The 16,969-nt window shown below is 48.8% G+C and overlaps 3 protein-coding genes across 3 annotated transcripts; 2 read left to right on the top strand and 1 right to left on the bottom strand.

Moving 5' to 3' along the window:
* Positions 1 to 2,331: 2,331 nt before the first annotated feature.
* On the top strand, positions 2,332 to 3,894 carry F5B22DRAFT_446970 (uncharacterized protein). Its single transcript, XM_047971927.1, has 3 exons — positions 2,332 to 3,061; positions 3,196 to 3,474; positions 3,530 to 3,894. The coding sequence occupies exons 1-2, from the start codon at positions 2,643 to 2,645 to the stop codon at positions 3,392 to 3,394; spliced, it is 618 nt and encodes a 205-aa protein (XP_047826801.1). The 5' UTR covers positions 2,332 to 2,642; the 3' UTR covers positions 3,395 to 3,474; positions 3,530 to 3,894.
* Positions 3,895 to 4,658: 764 nt separating this feature from the next.
* Positions 4,659 to 5,670, bottom strand: F5B22DRAFT_639182 (GTP-binding protein rho2; the record flags this gene model as incomplete). The annotated part of the gene is made up of 5 exons (XM_047977684.1): positions 4,659 to 4,949; positions 5,013 to 5,204; positions 5,293 to 5,298; positions 5,370 to 5,448; positions 5,636 to 5,670. 5 exons carry the CDS (start codon positions 5,668 to 5,670, stop codon positions 4,659 to 4,661), a joined length of 603 nt encoding a protein of 200 aa, XP_047826800.1.
* Positions 5,671 to 9,019: 3,349 nt separating this feature from the next.
* On the top strand, positions 9,020 to 13,539 carry F5B22DRAFT_446860 (uncharacterized protein). Its single transcript, XM_047971926.1, has 3 exons — positions 9,020 to 10,513; positions 10,573 to 10,826; positions 10,876 to 13,539. The coding sequence occupies exons 1-3, from the start codon at positions 9,337 to 9,339 to the stop codon at positions 12,991 to 12,993; spliced, it is 3,549 nt and encodes a 1,182-aa protein (XP_047826799.1). The 5' UTR covers positions 9,020 to 9,336; the 3' UTR covers positions 12,994 to 13,539.
* Positions 13,540 to 16,969: the final 3,430 nt, after the last annotated feature.

Here is a 16,969-nt window from a genome sequence, read left to right as displayed (position 1 = left end):
CATCGTGTTGTTGGTAGGATTCAATCTAAGACAGTCAGTACATTTCTATTATAGGGGCACCACAGAAGAGATTATACCTTTATGGAGCTTAGAAGGTAGATCGGTTCGAGGTTGTGTCTGGTAAGAGAGATGATACTAGGTGTGAAGTAGAGGTTGAAACTGAAGGTCTGGGGGTCAGTATGCCCAAAGAAAATACGATCATTAAATACTCAAAATCATGATAGTAACTTCCTTTCTTATCGAACACGAAAACACTCGTAGAACGCCTGTTAAACTACCCGGGAAGTAATAGCTGACGCCCGCCAATGGAATAAGATGTGATTCATATCGTCACGATTCCATCTAACCACACAACGCTATCAGTGGCGGTTAGACAAAGAATTCGCAAACAAATTTATACTCCCGTGCTAGCGACATGAGACCACCCCTCGCATGAGAACTAGAAACATGTAGCATGAATATGACGTTGAACAACGACAAGTCTGATGTTGCCAAGGGTGGGAAACGCGACAGGAAAAATACGGATATCTACTGAAACAATAGCTTCACAGTCAATTACCACCGATGGAAAATCCATCAAAGCTCAACCTATGACCCAAAACCCCCCTGTTAACATTCAGGCGCCGCAGGCCAGCAACTCAAGCGCTCATGATAGCCGTGCCCGAGGGAGACTTGTGTAGCCACGCCCACGACGGCTTCATGTCCGTGTCCTTAAGCCCTGATTGGAGCTGTAATTGTAGGTAATGGTAATCTAGCCTGGGTACACAATTTCTCGGTTAATGATTAGATGTTAGAGTAGCATCACAGAGAAGAGGTCCTACAAGGGGCGAAGGAGGTACCACTGCAGTAGTCAATTTCGGTCTAAGCTACTGGGAAAACTATTCTTGCAAGAAGGGATCATAAAACACGGGTCGCCTCCCTTGACCCGTGAAATCTGTCATACAGGATATCCTTACTTGCGTGCCTTACTCCTCGAGGGACGGCCCGACTAGCATAGCAAACAAACAAGGGATAACGCTCTGTGTATCTTGGTAACCCCTAGCTCAAGTTTCGCGTTTGTCTTCTGACCCCCAGGACTCTATTCACAAAAGGAAAAGCTAGACGAGGCTAATCTTAGGCGACTATTTAACGTTGTACCATGAGCGGAAAAGTCATTTGGTGATGTGATAGGCGCTTACAAAGCCGTAACATGACCTCCTGTGAATGTAACACTATCCAGGTCGCTTGTTATCGTTTCACACTGACTCGGTAGATTTTCATAAGCCAGAGTTTATGCACCTAGATAGCTGATTAACGAGTGGTTCTTTATTCAAGTGCATGTATCAATGCTCCAATCTGTGAATAACACTATATACCACTAAGCAACAAGCTCTATCTAATCATCAATACTTCTGGCTAAGTGAAAAAGTCAAAGGAGCTCCTTGGGAACTTCAGGTCGACATTTACAGAATTAAACACTCTCGAAAAAAAATCGATTTTGAAATATCTATGCTGCAATTATTTATATAAACAGCGCTATCAATATCCTTTAAACTCGTGGTGAGTGCCATTAATTCTTCCACCTTTCTAGTTCGGAGACGATGGTCTGCCTACTAAGCAAATGCATACGAATCTATATATGCCTGTACACGTAGAAGTCTCATAGCTACTCGAAAGCTTTGATTGTTGACGGTTATTTGACAGTGTTTTGTATCATGCCTTGGGGGGAATTTACCGCCCTTTTCCATTCTTGCATTGAAAAGGTTAGTGTTAGGAGATGTGCTCCAACATGACGAGGATGTGGCTAAATGGGAAAACAGTAGGCATGGTGTTATGTATGTTATTGGGATGAAGATTGGTTTGGTAGGCCTAGTGCTAGATATACGAAGTTTGGGTGCTGTTGCTTGCATGAAACTAGAGAGCTAAGGTTTTGCCAACGGCAAATTGAGAAGCTTGGAGGCGTGGTGAACCTAGATTGCTGAAGTTCATCTAATAAGTTCCGCCAACAGAATGCATTATCCCTGGTTTTTGACCACATCCTTGAGGCAACGTCTTCTCGCAAAGAAATAAGGCGAGTTGTGATCAAGGCGCGAGTCTGATTTGACTGTTTGATTTCTTACCCCAATTCAGAACTTTCCTTCAAACCCTGCTGTAGATGCTATCCCACCTTCTACTACGCTACAAAGACGTAGATTCTTGCATAATTATTCAATGATAGATTTCCATGTAAAGGAGTGAATATGAGGCGCAGTTCCTCCTATTGATACACGAGTACGGAGGGGATTATAGATTCTCCCGCACTCTGGCTGTTGTGGGGCTCGAGGTTCTATGGATCTTAGAAGCGGGCCAATCCCTGTCCCTCCATGCAGCAAGTTAGAAATACTCTAATCTTTGCGCAGTAGTAAGACTTCTACAGCGCCAGCGGACGTTGGACTCAGATCTCACTCCGACGACGCTCTCAATACCTAGGAAGAATTCAAAGGGGGCCTTCTCAACGCTGGTCTTTTATCCCGGTATACTGAATTGCGCCGACATATACACGCTACCGCCAAGGCAACAAACCACAGTGCACGATCGGCCTCACGCCCGCCGAGACGAAAACCAGCGCCGCGAGTTACACTTTCGACATTTCGAGTGGCATATCTACAATTATCCACACGACCATGGCCACACCTTCATTACGCAGCCTCTTCGCCAGGCTTTCGTTAACACCAGCTACATCTGCCATTCCGCGCTCAACAATCTCCACCATCCTCCCAACGACCTCATCGCTCACCGCCATCCCCGCCTCCTCAACCTCTTCACATTCGACACCATGCCAACAAATCCGTTCTTTCCACAAGTCGCCTGCGCGCGAAGCGAAGGGTGGGTCCTCCGCGAAAGGCGGCAAGAAGAAGAGGAAAAGCAAGAATGTCGAGGGCCCGGATCCGCGCATCTTGAACCTCAAAGTGTCAATGCCTCGCACCGTCCCCGCCCCCCTCCGTTTCGCCCGTAACCGCGCGCTGCGCCACTGGACGATCCATCGCGCGTGGTTGTTGTACCAGCGCAAGGAGCGGGAGAGGCAGGAACATGAACTCCAGCGGTAAGCGATATGTCCCCATCCGCCTATCTATATCCTACGATTCGATTCCGTCTCATTATTTGCTGGGGTGTGAATTAGACAATGGAATGCATAGGATAGAACAGAGACAGAGAACTAATATTGGAGCACGACAGAATGTACCAATCGATGTCCAGCGCTTGCGAGGAACTCCGCAAGACCAGCGGCCCCGGACTCCGTGACGAAGGCTACCTGTACCGCGTAGCGATGGAGAAGCACGGCATGTACGGCCACAACGCCGTGCCCATCGAGTACGCGCGCCCGCAGACCGAGACGCCGCCCCGGCAGGCTTGGAACCACGAGTGGACGCGGTGATTAATGAACGCTGCATTGTTTCTTATTTTCTCCCAGCATACCTCAACACAATTGCCTTGGAACTATTATCATGACTAGAGGTAGAGAGTCCCTCCCAGCACTACTCTGTATTTTACCTGCCTGAAAACCTAAAAGTGTACAATACGATATACGATATGACAGAACGAATGAACCGAGACGGGGACGATTACACAGGGGAGGGTGGCCGGCCTACATGAGAGAGATAACTAGCTACACAGGCAAGCGGTTATCCTTGACGTCGCCGAATGCAGGATTGCATGGTTACCATCTCATCAGCTAGATAGTCCGTGTCTTATAGACTACATAGTAAGGATAAATCAGGGCTACACGAACGCGTGTACGTTCATTTCATCAAGCAGGAGCTGGCAGTAGTGGATCCCAAGCGAGAATTGTCCGGGTTACATGTGACGACGACGGCTCGAAACCCGTGATATTTTAGGCAGACGTTACCTTACCTCACACATCAGGTTTGCGCGCATTAAGCGTATAGAAGTATGTATTTATGTGGTCGTGTCTGTGTGTGCATAATTTCTATCACTCTTGTTTCGTATTCCCTGCAATGGTATGCCAACACATTTTCTCATATGGTCGCCTAATCACGGGCAAAGCGTAGTTCCGACACACACAGGGGAGTTTTCGTACTTAGTATATTAATGACGCATCGATGATGATGAAGTCAGGCTCTAGCGACTGAGTACAAGGAGTGCACTTGTTATATCACTTTCGTGAGGGGTGATGGTAGGTAGATAGATGGGAATCAGTCGGTTGAGCTAGTAGTGGCAGATCGCTCCGAGGTATATTTCGCCCTTGTTCCCCTCAGGCCAAAGCTTTTTTTTAATTTACCAGGTCCCATCCAGTTTGTAAAGGAGATTCCGAAATGCCTCAACATTATCTCTGTCGCTATCTATGAGCCGATTGATGGAATTCGTAAATTGAAAAGCAGAAACTCAAGGTTGCAGATTTCGTGATTAATACAGTCGCCTCCCAATATCGCTTCCATGAAATGACTACATAGTCGGTGGAATGGATGCTGTGTTCGCGATTCTCATCTCCGTGCTATGCGAATCCGATATATACTCGACGTAAGTTTGTTTAGGGGAACAAGAGTGCGTTGAGGCTGCCTGAATATTTTCTCAGCTTCCTAATACATGCCTCTTCAATAATGTTGTTCGGGAGATTAGGTGATCCTTAGAATAAGCGCCATTGTGCTCTAGGGTTTGCTGATGATGCCGGACATTCGGTCTTATAAGATCACGCAACAGCCTGCACCTTCGCCTTTCTCGAAATTTAGCAAGGCAGCTCTCGTCGCCGCCTCAAATACGTCGTCGACACCTTCGCCGCTCAGGCTGGAGCACTCGAGGTACTTGCGTGCCCCTATCTCCTGGGCAGCCGCTTCGCCCTGTCGTTCTGTCACAAATTTCAGGCTCTTCTTCCTCATCTCCTCGATCGCCACAGGGTCGTCTCGAAGATCTTTCTTGAGACCCACCAAAATTACAGGAACCCCAGGACATCGCTCTGTCGCTTCTGTTATCCACTATTCCAAGAATTAGTCTCCTAATGCGTAGGTGAAGGAATGGTTGGCTGGAATTGTATTGACCTTGTGTTTTACGTTATCCAATGAATCTGGCGTGTCAATCGAGAAGCCGATTAGGAGAATATGTGCTTTGGCGTAGGCGAGAGGGCGTAATCGTTCATAATCCTCCTGTCCGGCCGTATCCCATAATGCCAGTTGTACCGACTTCCCATCTATTCTGCAATCCGTGACGTAGTTCTCAAAGACAGTCGGGATCTAAAGCTCTCGGCAGTTAGTGGCTGCGATGATCGGTCTATACGGTGTTTTGGGTACTTCGAGGGTGTGAATAGTTCGGAGCGCTTACATAATGCTAGAAGTGGTTAGCACGCATGAAAAGATAGACGCCACCGAGACGCGAGATCAGAGAGGTCATAGACTTACAGTAGGAAAGTATCCTAGGGTAAAGACGCTCAGTAAAGAAGTCTTCCCGCAGGCTCCATCACCTATAATAACCAGCTTCCTGCCAATGCGTGGTCAGTCTTCTCATTACACGGGAAGCAAGATGCTGGGTAGCATAATTGGTGATTGCATGGAATATTTTATAGGAGGGGGTTAAGGTTTAAAGGCGTGATGCAGAAGTGCTAGTAGACGTAGAGCGTACAGCAGCATGGACATTGCACCAACGTCAGCATGCCAAAAACACATACCTACGAATGACATTTGCGGCTGTCGAAGACGCCATTGCGAGGCTCGGGAGGCAGCCAACCTATTGTGGGAAGCGTCACAAGACCAGTTCGGCCTGGCTCGAGCAGGTCGTAGGCAGTAGTATCAATGAAGAATGGACAACCGTACTAGTCGGCCGGATGGTTGGCGACTAGATTTTGGAATTTAGGGCTTCGAGAATTGATAGATGCCAGCAAGCTGCTTCACCGGGGGCGGCGGAAGAGGAAAGTTGGCCGAGGCGCAGTGTTGGACAGGTAAACCGCGTTGGCAGAACAGAGTAGTAATATTATCAGCTGAGACGAGGTGGAGAATCAATCCAACGTCGGCGTCTGGCACAGTAGCTGTGCGTCGGGCTGCGGCGGTGTCGTCGTTGGTCGCCTGCTCCGTGTACCAAACTGGATAGATAGAAATAAGCAGATGGTTTCATACAAGAGAATGACGAAAGTTAACAGCTCTATGTCTGAGCTTCCAGGTGGAATTGAGATGATAAGTCGATGGGTGCATACTACTTGGGCAGTTGTGATAGATAAGATTACGACAGACAGGTACGACTTAGACTGAGATAAGTAGAGCAAAAAGAGAGAGACACTTACTAGGTAGGTATATAAATAGCAATTGTACTGTGAATGTACTGCGAACGTACTTCGTAGAGGTATGTAGGTACCGTGTTCTACCGTAGCTGCTTGAACGCTTGGCAAGGGCTTCCAAGGATTTTGTATGGTCTGTTCGTACAGTCCCTGTCTCAGATTTACCGACAGGCTGACAGAAGGGCTCTGAGGAGAGCAATGATGTTTAATAATTGCGTTGAGCAGCAGCTGATGAGAGCACAATGGAGGAAATCACTAGATCCAAGGCAAGGCTTCTCGAGAGGGGGGAGGGCAAGAGGATAAAAATAAATACTGAGGTAGGCTACCCAGGTACCTCAAGTAACGCAGCTAATTAATACCCAGCCCCAGCAGCCAGCAGACACCAGGCTCTGGCCAGGATGGGAATTGGGTGCCGTAGAGTCATACATGATTTGGTACCGTACCCGGGCCTAGTGGCCAGCCAGGTCCGTACTATGTATGTAACCTCTGTATTATGATGACGGACGCATCTTACCATGGCAGAATCGTCGTGGCAGAATCGTGGCACGTATACTTAATCAAGTACGGTAGGCATTGATTACAGTGAGTAATCGGCGCAGTACGTAGGTACTCTAGGTGTAGGTCGGTGTCTGTCTGCTTTGCTTCAACCCCCTGCAAGTTCAGCTCCAGTATCCTCACGGCCTCCAGTCCCTATCTGGCGATATCTTTCATGATCCGACCGTTGACCTCTCCATCTCACCTTGAACGCGTGTCAAATCTGCTCCAGTCCTGCAGATCTTGGAGGTTCTCTGAACATCGTCGGTATGCTCAGAACATCCAAACTCTCCGGCCAAGAGCTTCCGTTCCACCGCCGTCACCGCCGTGAAGTTACGTTACAAGTGGCGCTGTCGGCGTTCGCGAACAACCCACCTTTGGCCGCCGTCGCTTCTGCGCATGCATGCATGACAGAGCAATTGAACAACTAGACCACATAACATTGCACAGATTCATAATCGAGACATATGTGACTCAGCTAGACCACTGGGCCACTTAAGATGAATAAGAGCCTTCGCCCCATTAACGCTTGGGGCACCTTACCTTTTACTTGCTCTATGTGTAGGGCTTACCTAAGGTGACTAAACTAGGTAACTGGGCGCTTTCCAAGTCGGAAGAACACATGCTTAACCTACAAACAACCGTAGGACTTGTAATGTTGGATCATTCCTGTACAGTAGGCGTTAGCATGGAGCGAATGAGCATATGACGAAATGAGCGGATTGGCTGGATAGGAGCTGGATGTTATGACGCTATCTAGGTAGAGAATACGTATCGATGAAGAGTTCGATCTAGATCATAACCTCATCGTATTCCAGGGGTCAGTTATACATACCTATATATACATTTACCTTGATGCCCTATAGAAATCAGTCCAACGGTGGAATAATGGCATCTTCAAAAGGGAATTTGTTGATTGGTAACGTTCCTGAACATGAAAAATATGCTTACATCGGTACCTACATAGTTAGCGTTGTATGCGCAGAAAACTGCTTACCTAGGCAGAGCCACACACAATATGGCTCCAAGCCAGAGTTTAAGTAACAGATAACTTATTGATAGTAGAGCGTCAATGTTGGGACCTCAGTGCCTGCCTTTCATATCAGATCCATGTTTGCTTACAAACACAGGAATAACAGCAAAATTGGTAGAAAAAGGCGCCCGCTCGGCATACTTTGCGTAGGTATGAGAAAGTACAAAGTCCATTCTGAACTGACGGCGTTACCTAGGTCAAAGTAAATAAAAGGCAGGTTGAATACCGCGAAAAAGGGAACTTTGATCTTTCTTTCTTGATAGGTTCCCGCTGGTACTCCACTTCCGTCTCCAATCTTGACCTTTGTTGACCCTTTGGAAACCAATCATTTCGTCAAGCTCCTCGTGTAGGTAGGTATAAAGTTGTCCTGAGGCAGAAGGGAATCTCAACAGAAAAGCGGTCACGTGAACACCACAGGCCTCTCAGCCACCCCAAGTAGTGGCCCAGCAATTTGCCATTGCGTCGGGCACTCGCGAGGTTGAGGCTGAAACATTGGATGTGCTAGGTAGGTATGTACGGAGTAGACTGCTAGTTTGGTCGGTTGGGGCTGGGGGGGGTTTACACACCCTGATGGGCACTAGGCCGGCACGAAGGGCGGCCAAGATATGTACCTAGGTACGCAGAACTAGGAAGTACCTACTATGACCTGCTGTACTATGACGGTAGGTTAGATGTGTGCCAGATAGCCTGTACAGCACCTACTGCCTGTACTTACAGAGGGTGTAAGTACATACCTAACCTTGTAGTGCTGCTTGTGCTGGGCATGTACAATTGTTGATTGTGCAAATGGGGTACAAATGTGCAGTGGTACAATGGTACATCCGTCGCTTTTCAGGTGCAAATTGCGAGATACAGCTGGAGCGACACAGCAATTACAGCGATGCAGCGGTACAGTAGCGAACAGGAGGTCCCCATCATCACCATCATCACACCTATCTACCTACCTACCACCACCTACTGTACTGTACCTACCCAATCCACACTAATCTACAGTTCTGGCTTGACGCCGACGGCCCCAACATCATCTCCGTCCGATCCAGACAACACATGACAGCATAACAAACGAGGCATCGTCGTGTTTTCCCCCGGTGCTGCGCTCGCTCTTCGTGTCTAGCACTCTAGCACGCCTTAAGAGGCTCCTCCCTCAACCTGGCCCGCCGAGAGACCCGCCTCCAACGGCGAGCAACGCCTTGAAACCTGCGGTTCAAACTCGCTGTAACAGCAGCCAACGAGAGAGTCTTACCACGTCTCGATTGCGACCGGCCTCCAATAATCACCATTGCGGCTTTCATCTGACCCAAGCAGAGCTCCTCTCCTGTCTCTCGAGCACTGCTTATCCGGCCGTTCGCTTTTCTCGACTCTTGTAGTGGCGGTTCCCGTGCCTAGATTCCCCCGCCAATGCTGATTGCGCTCCTTATCCGACAACAGGTCGCATTCCATTTTACAGCCGATTGTCCTCGTCCTCGTCCGCACCCCTCGTTCTCCTACATGACTTCAGATCGCCCTGCGTTGTAGTTTCTAGTTTCTCGGGATGCCTTCCAATAACAATCGGCAGCAGCAGCAGCCTGTAGTCGCCGCCGCTGCGTCGCCAATACCAAAGACCACGGCAAAGTACACAAATAAGGATGGGACAAAGTACATATCTGTTCCCAAGTCCTCCGCATCTACTCCGCCCGCCCAACCGTCGCCAACAACCACCTCGTCCTCAAGAGGTGGTGCGCCAACAAATGGCCCGACCATTTCTGAGCCCCAGCTACCAACCACCGTGAACAAGAAAAAGCAAAAACGCCGTGCAAAAGCTGCTGCAAAAGCTGCTGCAGAAAAGGAACAGGCTGCCGCGGTCACAGCTGCCAACGGGCTTCCAAGTCCAGCTTCAACATCGAGCGCGCCTCTGCCCACTTCAGCCACACATCGGAAGCACCCGCCTACTTCTCAGCATATCCCGCCGGTTGAGCCAGTCCCTCACCGGAGTAATCAGTACAATGACGATGATTGGGGTGAAGAAACGGAGAGCGACGATGAACACCTCAACTCTTTCGCTGGAGCCTCTGGGCATCCGCCCACAAATGGCTCAGGGCTAAAGTCGAAGAAGTCTAAGAAGAAGAAGAAGCCCAAAAAAGAACCTGCCGTGGAATCTGAGCCTGCTCGTCCTTCTGGTATTTCTAGGGAAAAGATATGGAATACATCTGGCCCGGAAGAGCGAGAACGGATAAAGCAGTTTTGGCTAGGCTTAGGTGAAGACGAACGCAAATCACTTGTCAAGGTGGAAAAGGATGCCGTACTTCGCAAGATGAAGGAACAGCAAAAACATACATGCAGCTGTTCGGTATGCGGGCGCAAACGTACTGCGATTGAGGAGGAGCTAGAAGGACTCTACGATGCGTATTACCAAGAGCTAGAATCTTTCGCTAACAGGCCACACAGCCAGCCGAATGGTCCGCCTATGTTTACTGCTGAACGATTCGGTCCCATGAGTGGACTGCATCCGCCTGGTGTAATGCCTTCTAGGTACTCTAATCATCACCCATCACGAGGGCGTATCGTTGAGCACGTGGATAATGACGAAGATGAGCTCGAGGGCGCCGATGAGGAATATAGCGACGAGGAAGATTTAGAAGATGAAGATGATGAGGACGAACCGGAGGAAATCCCTCGCGACACCTATCCCAACGACTTCTTTAACTTCGGTCAGAGTCTAACAGTGAAGGGTGCGCCTCCTAGTGGTCTCTAATACTCGTGGTCTTGATGACTTGACTGACATATGTAGGCGGCATTCTTACCGTGGCTGACGATCTTCTAAAAAACGACGGCAAGAAGTTCATCGAGATGATGGAACAACTTGCTGAACGCAGAATGGCTCGCGAAGAGGATGCTACTCACTATTCGGGCGGTTACACTCACAATATAAGGAGCGGCTTATCAAACCCTCACAACCGTCCTCCCGAAGAGGAGGAGTATGACGAGGAGGAAGAAGAGGATGAGGAGTACGAAAGTCAAGAGGAAGATTACGAAGAGGAAGAGGTATTTGCAGTTTCGTCGATCTAAAATACAGGCGCTTATGTTTACATAGGATCAGATGACTGAAGAGCAACGCATGGAGGAGGGTCGCCGAATGTTTCAGATATTTGCCGCGCGGATGTTTGAGCAGAGAGTACTAACAGCCTACCGAGAGAAGGTCGCAATGGAGCGGCAAGAAAAGTTGTTAGAGGAACTTGAGCAAGAGGAAACTCAGGAGTCGCAACGAAAGGCTAAAAAGCAGAAAGATGCACAGAGGCGCAAAGAAAAGACTCTTCAGAAAAAGCAAGCTGCTCTTGAAGAGAAAGCTCGGCGTGAAGCTGAAAAGGCTGCTGAAGAACAAGCCCGGTTAGCTGAAGAAGCGCGACGAAAGGAGGAAGCACATGCGAAGGCAGAAGAGAGGCGTAAGAAAAAGGAGGCGCAAAAGAAGGCCGAAGAAGAGGAACGTCTGCGAAAAGAGGCAGAGAAACAACGTCGTGCGCATGAACAGAAGGAAAGGCAAGCCGAACAGGAACGCAAGATTCGGGAAGCAAAAGAACGAGAAAAGAAGCTCAAGGAGGAACAGCGACGGAAGGAGCAAGAGGCCCGCGAGATTAAAGAACGCGAAACCCGTGAACGACGGGAGAAGCATGAGAGAGACAAGAGAGAAAAGGAATCAAGGGCGGCTCAGGCTAAAGCTGATCGCGAGGCTAAAGAAAAGATAAAACAGGAAGAGAAGGCAGCAGCAAAGCCTTCTTCGCTCGTAGCCCCTATTCCAACACAGCCCGTGAAGAAGCAGCACCCGGTATCAATACCCGCCCTTCCTCAGCAGCCCCCCGTAAATCATGCTTCACCTCAGATTCCAGTTGCGACACCGGTCTTGCCACTGGCCCATACGCCAATGAAGCCACGCTCTGTTTCCCAGGAGGTCACGCGATCGATTTCCCAAGCATCGCACTCGGCATCCGGCCCAAGCCAGACAGCATCGCCACACGCGCTCAGTCCACTACATGTCAGCCCAGGGCCAATTGGACCACCAGGCAAGACACAGTCTAACGGCCCTCCACTGCAACCCATGTCACCACCTCACAGCACCGTAAAAAGTCCACCGGGTCTTCCGCAAGGCCCCTTTGACATGGCCATGCCACCGATGGGAATCCAGATGTCTCCAGGAGTTCCACCGATGGGTCTCAATTTCCCCCGAATGCAGGAGCCCATATATCCACCGATGGGTGGGCAGTTCAGAACACATGGTATGCCAGTGCCGCCCCCAGGACTCGGCGGTCCTTCTGGCGGTCGGTCATTTCACATGCCGCCACCAGGATTTCCACAGCCAGGGATAGATCCACACATGCAGAGCTTGCATCGTGGGTTTTCCCCCCCAGGAAGTGCTCCCGGCTATCCACCGTCACATTCCCGTCAAGGATCAACGTCTTTTGATGCGACTCCGCCAAGCGCTGTGCCTATTGGAAAGCCCACGCCGATTGGCCGACCAGAAAGCATAGTCCATGGCCAACGAAACCACGACATGTCTGCAGATATCGAAGATATGAGTAATCACCTTGGCAGCAGCGCTCTGTTAGATGATACAGACGAGCCCTTGTTAGACAGCTTCGACATATCCCATCGCGGTACGGCCGCTCCAGGTACTCGACCTCAATTCCATGCAGCCCCATTTGCCAATCCGGCGTTTGGAACGCCCACTACAACTTGGGGCGCTCCAGCCATATTCTCGCCACCATCTGGATATAGCCATAATCCCGGCAATATGGCGGGCTGGCCGCCTAGCGCAGCGTTCGGTGTCCCTCCTCACACAACAAGGGCAGCTCAACCCCGTTCTGTCTTGATTCGCCAATTGCTAGTGCGTGCCTGTAGAGACCTGGAAGACTACGCCACAGATGCCGCGGGTTACATCGATATTTCTGCTATCAAGGGACACGTGGATTCAATAAACCCTTCTCCTTCGGATTCAATAGGTGAAGCGGAACTGCTTGACATTTGCGACACATTGGGAACCCCGCACAATGGAGGCGGTAGTTTTGATATCCGTCGTGACAACAACAAAGATAAAATCTCCATCCGATTCGAACCGAGCGGTGGTTTCGGAAACGGGCCGTTTCCCAGGAACGTTGGCGCTCCCGGCGAGATAGGTAGCCCTATTGTTGGTGCCGGCATACCATACTCCCGGAGTTAGTATGGAACGTTTTGCTGCTAACGTGTAGGTATTACCGTTCTTGCTGGTTATGGAATATGGGCCGGTATTCTGTTACTGTCATTCATTCTCCCGCCTCCGACTTGCGGCACGAGCTGTGCTGGACGCAAAGATCTCCTGTCTGAGTAACACACGCATCTTTGTCGGGGTTTAAAAGTCGCGTGCTGGGTGAGCATAACGCGACTCCGCTGTACAATAGATGACGTATTTTCTTTCTTCGGTAATCACACTGAGAATTTATCCATGCATTAGCTGGAAATGGTTCCTCTGGATGCCTTGAAGCTGACTTATTGATTCACTGGCGTGATCGTTTTCTACGCCCTGTTTGGTATCATAGCCAATAATAGAGAGTTGTCAGCCTTGTTGAAAAGTAGTGTGATATTCGTGACTTAAGACTAAATTGTCTAATCGGCTATGGCACCCAATAACCTCACGCGTTGGTAGGACTACCTATAAGCTCTAGCTGAAGTCGGCCAATCATATGGAACAAAATAGTCGCGCAACAAAGGTCAATGAGAAAGCACGCATACGTCGCAAAAGACTATCTCGACATCCCCAAACCCCTCCCGCTAGTTAATTCCTCGCGCTTCGGGTTACTAGAGACTGAGGTACCCATTTACGAATTTATTGTTACGAACCCCGTTCCTATCGACCCGAGTGCTTAGCAATCTTTTTTCTATCCGCTAGGGTTTACCCCGGAAGTCTCCTACTGAGGTCTGCACATGCGCTTCGCTATCTCCAATAGGGAGCGAGAACGGAGATTCGAAGTACAGCTCCTGAAGTGGTAAAGGCGATTCGTGCTCGGAAATAGAATGGGATGGGCATGTATTAGGGGCTTGGTTGGGATCCTAGTGTGATGGCTTGCTATGGCTTTCGATATGAGAGAAGTAATGGGTTTATTCTGAGATGTCCGCTTAGTTTATTATAAGTGGCTATTGGGCTTCGGGTGGGAGAAAACTTACTTGCGCTATGTCATTGTAACAGTACTAGTGTTTTTCCAGGGGTCGGTGCAAGGTATCGAGACGTTGTGTTTACTTAAACTCTGAGTCTTTGACTCAGCTATATATGAATGTATGAATATATATATATATATATACATGTGTGTGTGTGGAATGTTTCTTTCTACCTACTTAGCAATGGTTCTGTCGTCTAATAGAGACTCTTTATTCCTGTTCAAGTATATGATGGTATGTAAGCGCTATCTTCAGCGTCGCCATCGCATAACCTCAGTAGAAACCCTAGTCTCTTGATATTAGCAACTGTATGTACGCGTTCAAAGAGCTGTACGGAACGTGGTTATTAGGTTGCCATTTCGTGTGGAGTACTGTTGCATTGAGTTATTAGCTTACAGGACGCCAAGCCCGAAAATCTCGACAATGTAAAGCCTGTCTGTCGTAGGGCGTCTACGAAGTGAAGTGGGTTCGTCGATGTGACCCTATACGACGTATTCGCTGCAGTCAGCAACGGCGTTGCAGTCTGCTATTTATGTAGGAATGTCTTGGTCCCAAATCTCAAACTCTCTAAATATCTAATGAGTAGTCGCATGTACTCGTAGCATGACATAAGCATACTCCCATGTCCAGCAGGGCGTAACAATAAATTGAAAGTAGCACTCCCAACATCTGTGCTCACTGCATCTTTTCTTATTTTTGATGTTTCGCCCCTTAGTAGGGTCCGAGGACGTCTTCGAAGCCACTACGCAAGCACCTTGGAAAGAATATTATCACCAGGCGTGAATACCCAAATGGCCATCTTTAAGGGTCTCACTAAGGTGAGGCTCTATCATTGGCATGGCTATTGAGTTTGACCGATCTTTGAGCGAGCTTGGACTTGAGATTTCGGATGGTGATCAGGATTGATTAATAATAGGACTGTTTGTTTAGTACTCACCGCCCCCTTCCTGCCTTGAGGTCCCTCTAACGACATGGTCTGTACATTTCCAAGATAACTTCCTGAAGTACCTTGGAATAAGGAAGGAGTTCGGAAAGTAGGTATGTCCTCAAGCGGTGCCTGAATGGAAAGAGTTTGAGAGCAAAGGCACAAGGTTATGCAGGCATTACTGCCCCGTTGGTAAGAGCGATATGTCAACAATAGGCAGTGATCTGGAAGCTCGGCTGCCAGTCGTGTCGTTGTTCCTGGCGTCAAAGATAAATATGGGGGTTTGACCCAAAAGTGACAGAGCAGAGTTGGTTGCCAAGACCGTATATTGGCATCAATGATTGGTAACAATAGCAGCGCTCATGAATTGGGAAGAAGGGTGATGTGGGGTGGTATTTACTAGACGATAGGTAGAGTAGAAGAATTAACGCGTTGAAATTGATTATCTTCAAATTGGAGGACTCAGGAGCCTGGCCTGTGCAGACTTAACGTTGTGAAGCGGATAATTGACAATTCGGAAGACGACAAGGCGATAGATACATGGATCACAGAAATTTCTCGTCGTCGGAGTCGTCTCGAACATGAATGAATCAATCATGTTTTGTGACGCAAAAGCGTACGAGCGTGCCATCATCAGTCGTATCCGCGTTTGACGACGAAGAAGCTTGATAATCTCGGGGCTCTCACTCTTTCTATCCTATGATGGCGATATGCTAATGGATTAAACAGGGGTAATCTGGGCCTTCGAAACTGTTCCGAAAGCCGATGGATTCATTCATCGCGGGGATGAAAACGGGCCGGTCCGGGTGCCTTGGCCGTCGTGTACATACATGGTTGTTGTTGCCTGAGCCGGGATAAAGACTGAGATTGACGGCGGCATATGGGAATCAAAATGCAAACGAGAAGATGGCTCGCTGGGCTTTTGCTCTCATCTATTCTTACATGCACGCATATGTACTACACCATGGGGCTCTGGCAGTTTCGGCGCACGTGTCACCTTGGATTCGAGGAGGGCTGAAGCCACTCCAAAATACGCCGTGTTCTCTAGTGTAGGATCGTGAGCCCTAGCTTGTGTAGTTATTACCATATCTTATACCCCCACGCTCATTGCTATACTTACATACATACTATGTGTATACACTACTGGTTGGTTAAATCGCCCAGAGATCTAGGTTGTGGAGCCAAAGACTTTGCTCATTTCTCGTACGTTACAGAACGGTTGTCTAAGGTAGCCTTTGCGATTTGATGAGACCTTTGATATTGAATTGGTGAGACTTGCAAGGTTTATCGAGTGACCTATCTCAGCTAGTAAAGCCTAACTTGCGAAACTACATAGTACCTCCTCCAAACATGGTGCTCGTTGCATGTAAATGAAATGTCCATATTCTTCATCACCTTAGCTTGGCTTGAGCCATTCGAGCGATGAACCTACACGAATCACGGCTCATGATGCAGCACATTCCTGGACTAGCTTGCCCGACAAAGGCGTGACATGGCTTTGGGCCGGTCTCATCAATAGTTTACGAAGTAAGGTCAAGCGCGGAATATTTCGCGGGCAATTTCCCTCAGCCCTACGGACTACCATACAGCCCAGGGATTCCTACCTATGCGTTGGATAGGTATCAGGTAGGTACTCTTGCCAAGTCTTCTTGCCCAGCATTGTCTGCCGCTCCTGTGCCTAGCTCTTAGGTAAGTACTTTGGCATTGACTCTACGAATGACAAGGGAAAGCAGTAGTAGCACCGAGGAGAGAGTGTATCAGCTGGTGAGTGCTGGCATGAGTGTTGGCGATCGCGGTCTGTATCTCTCCTCGGATTGCGCTTTCGAGAGGGTGCCATTACAAGCTACACCGAAGAAAACAGAAAGCGTGGCACACAGCTGCAGGTCTATCATGAAGTGCGCCTTTGCAGACCACGTAGGTGTACTACCTATCACAAATAGGCGTCGATGATATTATGGGTGCCCAAGATTGAGACACTGCAATACTATAGAAGAGGGAGGCTATATGTTCCCTACATTTCCCCGATGCGCAGGCCGGTATGCATCGCGGTAACTGGCAGGTGATAGGCGTTATTAATGGC

The sequence above is a fragment of the Xylaria bambusicola genome, assembly GCF_022495145.1.
Source record: "Xylaria bambusicola strain CBS 139988 unplaced genomic scaffold F5B22scaffold_56, whole genome shotgun sequence".
Classification (NCBI taxonomy): Eukaryota; Fungi; Ascomycota; class Sordariomycetes; order Xylariales; family Xylariaceae; genus Xylaria; species Xylaria bambusicola.
The sequence above is the reverse complement of the archived record's forward strand: the minus strand, read 5'-3'. Positions and strand labels throughout refer to the sequence as shown.

Bases quoted from the DNA above. Each gene is read 5' to 3' on its own strand.
- F5B22DRAFT_446860 (XM_047971926.1), top strand. From the start codon at position 9,337: ATGCCTTCCAATAACAATCGGCAGCAGCAGCAGCCTGTAGTCGCCGCC. The intron at 10,514-10,572 runs GTGCGCCTCCTA...TGACATATGTAG, and splicing joins TCAGAGTCTAACAGTGAAGG to GCGGCATTCTTACCGTGGCT. The intron at 10,827-10,875 runs GTATTTGCAGTT...ATGTTTACATAG, and splicing joins AAGATTACGAAGAGGAAGAG to GATCAGATGACTGAAGAGCA.
- F5B22DRAFT_446970 (XM_047971927.1), top strand. From the start codon at position 2,643: ATGGCCACACCTTCATTACGCAGCCTCTTCGCCAGGCTTTCGTTAACA. The intron at 3,062-3,195 runs GTAAGCGATATG...GGAGCACGACAG, and splicing joins CAGGAACATGAACTCCAGCG to AATGTACCAATCGATGTCCA.